The sequence below is a fragment of the Gossypium arboreum genome, chromosome 10, assembly GCF_025698485.1.
Source record: "Gossypium arboreum isolate Shixiya-1 chromosome 10, ASM2569848v2, whole genome shotgun sequence".
Classification (NCBI taxonomy): Eukaryota; Viridiplantae; Streptophyta; class Magnoliopsida; order Malvales; family Malvaceae; genus Gossypium; species Gossypium arboreum.
The window spans coordinates 4,945,375-4,952,354 of record NC_069079.1 but is presented as its reverse complement, the minus strand read 5'-3'; the positions used below and the strand labels follow the sequence as shown (position 1 = coordinate 4,952,354).

Sequence of the window (6,980 nt, the reverse complement as noted above, 5' to 3'; positions counted from 1 at the left end):
TTAAGAAAATCGAAGTCAATTTTAAATCTGTATTAATTTAGATTTATCAATGGAGTTTTTCAATCAAATCATTTAGCGTTCAAATAAGTTGAAAACATTCTTACAGTTCCTTCTTTAAAGTTTAAATTATTGATGTTTTATAATCAATTTGATTTAAGTTCAAAATATTAATTTTTATAATAATATCGATATAAGTCAAATTTAAGGTATGGGGTTGGATTTTCTAGAGCTAAGGACTCATTATTCGTTCAATCTAATTGAATACCAAAAATATATACCCAATTAACGTAGCTTGGAATGAGCATGTAATGCTGTGTAATGCGTATATACAATAAATATTAAAAAATAAAATTGAGAATTAAGAGACATACTGGGCCTTATTATTGTATTGAGAAAAAAAGGAAACACTAGAAGTTCAACATGTACAGAAGGGTGAAATAATTTCAATGGATGGGTGTCACCAAATGGACTATATAGCAACATATTACAAACTGAAGAGCTGAATTGAAACTGAAACTAAAGGGATGTATAATTATTTTACAATAAAAAAAAAAAAACCATTCAAACATGATTACAATCTCAGAGTCCTCGTCACCAAAACAATCAAGCAAGAATTGTGCAACCATTTAAGACATGTAGTCGTGTGTATCATCGGGGTTTCCGATTCGTGGAGATGCACCTTGGTCTGTCCCTGTTGTTCTCTTACTCATGTTAGCTCGCTGCACTAGTCGAACCAATGCTTCAACCACTTCTGACATGGGTGGCCGAAACTCAGGCTCCGGCTGCACCAAATAACCAAGTAAAAGGATCGGTTTAGCGTATATGAGAACACAAAAAGAACACAAGTGATCTTTCATTTTTCAGCAAAGACATTACCTGGACACAAAGAGCGATCACATCGGCAAAACGTGAGAGAGATTTAACTGGGTAAAGCCCTTTAAGTGCCGGGTCAACCATCTTGGATAGAGCATCGATATCATGGAGTTGAGGTGTTGCCCATCGAACCAAAGATTGCTCCAGTCTAGGCCTTGTGCTGTAAAAAACACTCAGCATAGTAGTTAGAATTGTGGTCAACTAAGATGAAGGTAACACCCTGAATGATGCAATACCCTATTCTTCATAGATCATTCCTCACCTGTCAAATGGCTTACGTCCAGTGAGAAGTTCCAACATAACCACTCCAAAACCATAAACATCACTCTTAAGAGAGTACTGTCCGGACATAGTAACCTCAGGTGCACTGTATCCAGACCCCACATCGTCACGATTTAGTACCTGCATACCAGAAAGAGATGGGTTCAGTTTATGCGCAAGCAACCATTGAAACCTTTACGCACTAGAGCAAACATCATGTGTCATACAAAGAACCATATTATTCATAGACCATGAAACACCCTAAGTTCAGTTCATGTTACCAAATATAATGAACTCTTTTGCAAGGAAGAATACAAAGTCATTTTATGATTTTTCTAAACGTTGCTTCATTTGCGGTAAAAAAAATGTTAAGAATAGGATATAAACATACAAAGTCCGAGATGGTAATAGCCAGCACATCCTTTGACAAATGCTAGTCAACATGCGTGGAATGAAGGACTTTTATCAAACAAAAGAGGCAAGATAATTCAAAAACAAATTATGGACAACATAGTTTTGTAAAGCTAGTGGGAAACTCAATAACTAACATAAAATGGAATCATATTAGTTCTTGTAGGAACAGTGACTTATAGAATGTACAAAATTTACCTCATCTGCATTTGGAATAAACGTCGCCAAGCCCGAGTCTGAAAGGTGAGGGTTGAGTTCAGCATCAAGTAAGATGTTAGCTGACTTGATATTTTTGTGAACAACAGATGGCGAGCAAACTTCATGGAGGTACCTGGGGGAAAAATCATCCTTTCATGAATTCGCAAGGGATAATAATCACTGTGGGAACAAAAGTCTAACTTCCTACATGAATTTTACTCAGGACATGGTACATATCAGATTTTAACAGGCAATTCCTCAAGTTAATTTGGAGTTATAACCAATTGGACATCACCAGGTACACCAACATTTTTAACCTCATCAGTGATGATCTAAGATGATCTAAAATGAGACAATAAAAAATAGATCGTTACCCATCATTGAAGTTTCAACTTACTCTAATGCACGTGCAGTCCCGAGAGCAATTTTGACTCGGGTGTTCCAAATCAATGGCTTGCTGTACTCATCTGATATATGTAGGAAATCGTAGAGTGAGCCATTTTTGTGGAACTCGTAGACAAGCAGGTGTTGTCCATGCTCTGAACAATAGCCAACCAACTCGGTTACATTTGTGTGATGCAACTGGGATATATTTGAAACCATCTCCATGAAATTGTCAGACATGTTACTGGGAAGAGCCGATGAGTCTATCTTCTTCACCGCAAGAACCTATGGCAGTACAAACACAAGATACCTGCTAGGTAAGCACTGAGTATAACATTTCTAAAAAAAATTAAGGCAAGTACAAGACAAACTACGGGCAAAAAATTTAATTGCGATAAAGGCGGATATCTCATGTGCCTCACATAAAGGTCACAGTCACAGCTAAAAAAAGTCTCATGTACAAGATTAAACATGCGGATCGCAGATGAAAAAAGTATTTCTCAAGTTAGAACATGTTAAAAACTATAGATTACGTTCTCTTTGTTTTGACATGGCTTTGGATTTTATAGGCTGGAATATTCTACCTTGCCATCAGCGAATTGAGCTCGATAAACACGTCCAAATGACCCTTCACCAAGAAGATTTTCAACACTGAAACTGCCAGTAGCTATCTGGAGGTCTGCTATCGAATATGATGTAACATTTGTAGGAGCCGGTACAGCTTTCTTAACAACAACAGGCTTTTTAGAAAACTCTTCATCATCGAATGATTTGTGACGGTCAATAGGAGGGGGTCGAAGGCTTATTGAAATGGGTGTATCAAGTGCCTGGCTATCAAGTGAAGAGGAGGACTTGACTGATTTTATTTCTGCAATACAATTTTAAGAATAAGAAGAGAAACAAATAATGAGATCAAGAGGATTAAACACGTGTTCAAAGCTGAAAGATTTAAAGAAAAAAGTTAACATAAACTATGATGAAAAGCAAACTAAATTTGTACAATTTATGCAGAGTCAAAAGCGGCCTAGAATTTGTAAAAGTCACACGGTTCAATAGGCATCAGGCAGCATTTGGTAGCATTTTGACATGATGAAATCAGACATTTTGTGAACATAATATAGTCCCAGTCTTAGTCTACCCTCCCCCTCCCCACATGCCAAAAAACAAGACATTAAAAGGCATCAATGTCTTCTATTTGCTAAGATTTGGTTTCATTTATAACAAGCCTTTATCAAAGCAAAAAGCTTGAATCCATGAGAGAATTCACAAAAATGAGAGATGAAGAAAAGCCCACCAAATTGTGTGGCCAAGAGAATTTTTTACATTATCAGCATTTCAACTATCTCAAGCATACACTCAGCATATCTCATGCTTCAAATGGAGTCTAAATTTATAAATTCTAAAATGAAATTCCTATATATTCTTAAGAGATTTAATAACTACAAGAACAATGTTATATCTGTTTGTAGCTAAAAGTTAAAGGACACACAATTTCTTCATTAAGAAATACAGCAACGATAGATTTATGGTGACATGTAACTAGGCCACCATGCAGAATTGCAGATAGACTGCAAGTGGTACCTTGCACTTCATTAGAAGCAAGAGGAGCAAGGGGTTGATTGTCGAGCTTTTCGATATCCGAGGATGACCTCCTGGATCTTCTCTTCACCAAAAAGAACGCTACTATAGCCCCGATAATAAGGATTGATATCACTATTCCAGCTATGGCTCCACCTCCAATTCCTGAGCTGCTACTCCCACCACCAGAACCACTATCTGATGCAGAACCATCGCTGCCAGATTTGTGCTTTCTATTTCTAGTGGCAGGAGGAGTACCAGGTGGAGGAGGAGGTGCAGGCCCTGAGCTCCATGAATTACCATCCTTCCTGTCATAAAAGATTATTCAGATTGAAATCACAAAGAATTTTCTTACCATATAGAAACCTCAACACTTGATAAGGCAGTCATATGCTTACTTCAAATTGATACTTTTCAGTTGATCAGGTACCCAGCCAGTAAAACGGTTGTTCGAAACATCTCTGCGAGACATAAATACAACTATCAAAAAGTGAAGTATTATAGGGTCCATTGCATTATAAGAAAAAAATATATAACGTCTAGCATTTTTGAAATGATATACTGGTTACGCACAGAGTATCGAGGGGAAGATTTGCGAGGACATCAATAGTGCCTGAAAACTGGTTGTTTTGCAAGTACCTATAGGAAGGGTAAATAATACATGAGGAAAATTCATCATATAAAGATGTTCTATAAAAGATGTCTCCTCTAATACTTACATAGAGTTTATACTGGTAAGATTCTTAAAACTCTCGGGGAGACCACCGTTCAGAGAATTGAAAGAGAGATCCCTGAATCAAGGAATAAAGATAAAATTCAACTAGCTCTTTCATCTAAATTAGCTTAAACACAGGCAAAATATATATTATCAGCTTCGTGGTTGGTAGGAGAACATCTTACAGTGTGGAGAGGGAAGAAAGTGGTCCAAACATGTCGGTCAGCGCATTCTGCAACTGATTATGAGCAAGATTTCTGAATTTCCAGAAATGGAAAAGAAGAAAGACAATGTGTTAGAGTTTAAATGTCTACGGACCTCATGACAATAAACAAATAATTGGAATATTACTTACAGGTACTGAAGAGAAGGCATCTGACTGATGGCAAAAGGGACGCTGCCAGTAAATTGATTATACTCGAGATTTCTGCATGGAAATGAACATTATATTAAATCTAAATCAACTTTGAAAAAAAAAACAAAAAAAAAGAGGTAGTAATAGGAAAGGCAACAAATGCGCAAATGAAATATACAATCGCTGCAAGTTCGGAAGAGTAAAATATGGTATATCTCCTGCAAAATTGTTGTGGCTCAAGTCCCTGCATGTTTTGTCAAATATCAGTATGAATCAAATAAACATAGAACAAATGAACACATAATTAAAGATTACAGGTTTCTTACAATTCTTTCAATGATGTCAAACTTTGAAAGCTGTAACCCACCGACCCGGAAAGTCCAAGATTTGACAGTTTACTGATAAAAAGGACAATATAAGAACCTAGTATAGTTGATATCAGCAAGATATAGGCTAAGATGTCACCAAGGAAAAACAGGGAAAACAGAATATCACATTTCAGTGACGCGTTTGTTCGAGCAAGTAACACCTTTCCAGGACTGCCCACATGGATCACCATTGCTAGCAGTCCAACCTGTTAGCTGCTGTGGTGAATTTAAGCTGGTATACATAACCCCTAGAGCAGAAGCTGCACATCGAACATCCCACGTGCAGAAAATAAGTGAGAAAACAACATTTTTCCAGAGAGTAAAGACCTTTTCGAAACTAAAATATGTTACTGTCCTAAGAAGATACTTAATGAAGGGAAAAAATGAAAAGGAGGTAAATATGCGAATCAAACCCAATCCTCAATGTTGCCCTTCCAACATTTTGAAACATTGGTTTTGGAAGTAGCAGGATAAAATATCATTACCAATTGGAGTAGACCATTAAAAGAAACAGATTTTATTGACATCTATAAGCAAAAGCCTTGCCCTCAGCAGATTGCATTGGATCCAGTCAGCAGCAATTAAGAGAAGAGCTAAAAAGATTGTAAATTTGTCCAGAAACTCGTGTACTAGCAAGTTATGAATTAAACTAACTAACAATAAACCCAAACTTTCCTCATCCTTAGTTAATCTCCATAATCTAAAAGAACTCACCTTTGAGAAGCAAGGTCAAAACTTTATAAACAACACCAACAAAGTTAAAATGGCATTGTAATTAAACAAGTCCATTTGAAGCCACAAGCGGCTCAAAACAGATAAAACATATCAGAAAAGCAAAGGTAACCAAAAAAAGTAAAACCAAAGATCACAAATTTGGCAAACTATAAAAAAAGAAGAAGCAAGCAACTGAAAAATCTATGAATCTAAAACATAATAAAGCAGAAAAGTAAAACAAAGTAACACTAACCATCTGCTTGATCTGTTTCGCCAATAACACATCTTGGCTTAAACCCCAGAATGCAGACTGTAAACAGCACCAAAATCAAAGCCTTTTTCCAATTCTTCACCATCTTTGCCCAAACTGGTCTCTTCCCAGAAACCAAAAGAAAAAAAAATGGCTTTGGCCTTTGGTCTTTAACACCCTTTTTTCCTTATTCGTCTTTCTTTATATATATATTTTTTTATTTTCTGTTGTTAGAGATTTTATACTTATTTAGCCATAAGTCCATACCATAACCAAGCAAAAGCTGGCAGGCACGATTTGCCAGAAGAATCCAAAGCCACACATATGCTTTATATTTACCATTGCCTATGTCTACATCATTATCATTAACATCAATATTAATATATATATACACACAGTGACTACAAAGCATCACAAATTCCCTATTTTGTAATTTGGGTTTTTGTTTTTATTCTTTTTTACGTTACTGAAACTGTTAAAAAATTGAAAAAAAGTTAAAACAGATGTTTATGCCCTTGGTAGGTGGTCCTTTTCCTTGAAACACTGTTTTTGCAACAACAAAAAAATGTTTGATTACATTCTTTAGATTTATTACATCTAATAATTCTAAATATTGATATAATATTGTTTTTACCCAATGATAAAATACCAGTTGTACTGATGTAACTTTCACACGGTATTTGGGTTAGGGTCTTATTTTTTATTTTTGTGATGATGATTATACAGCTTTTAAGGGTAGTAGTTGGCATCAAATATATGGCCCATGGTATATTTTATATGGACAAAAAAAATAGAATAAAGACATGATATATTGCATTGCTTTAAAGATTGAATGACTCATAAAATAATAATTGGAATATTTCATTTTATACC

At 35.7% G+C, this 6,980-nt stretch overlaps 1 protein-coding gene across 2 annotated transcripts; it reads right to left on the bottom strand.

The window, feature by feature from the left end:
- Positions 1–358: 358 nt before the first annotated feature.
- Positions 359–6,525, bottom strand: LOC108489360 (protein STRUBBELIG-RECEPTOR FAMILY 6). Of its 2 annotated transcripts, none has more exons than XM_017793865.2 (16): positions 6,111–6,525; positions 5,271–5,403; positions 5,102–5,173; positions 4,954–5,019; positions 4,776–4,847; positions 4,606–4,677; positions 4,425–4,496; positions 4,279–4,344; positions 4,104–4,166; positions 3,709–4,013; positions 2,712–2,995; positions 2,141–2,412; positions 1,744–1,876; positions 1,136–1,275; positions 877–1,033; positions 359–782 (listed from the first exon to the last, which is right to left on the bottom strand). In XM_017793865.2, the coding sequence occupies exons 1-16, from the start codon at positions 6,211–6,213 to the stop codon at positions 627–629; spliced, it is 2,166 nt and encodes a 721-aa protein (XP_017649354.1). In that variant the 5' UTR covers positions 6,214–6,525; the 3' UTR covers positions 359–626. The 2 variants fall into 2 exon arrangements, with proteins under 2 accessions (XP_017649354.1, XP_052875916.1); XM_053019956.1 differs by lacking the exon at positions 6,111–6,525 and adding an exon at positions 5,858–6,064.
- Between the last annotated feature and the right edge of the window lie 455 nt (positions 6,526–6,980).

Coding starts and splice junctions, on each gene's coding strand:
- LOC108489360 (XM_017793865.2), bottom strand. CDS start 6,213: ATGGTGAAGAATTGGAAAAAGGCTTTGATTTTGGTGCTGTTTACAGTC. Junction 5,404..6,110: donor CGAAACAGATCAAGCAGATG/GTTAGTGTTACT, acceptor TTCGATGTGCAG/CTTCTGCTCTAGGGGTTATG. Junction 1,877..2,140: donor GGGACTGCACGTGCATTAGA/GTAAGTTGAAAC, acceptor TTTTTCCCCCAG/GTACCTCCATGAAGTTTGCT.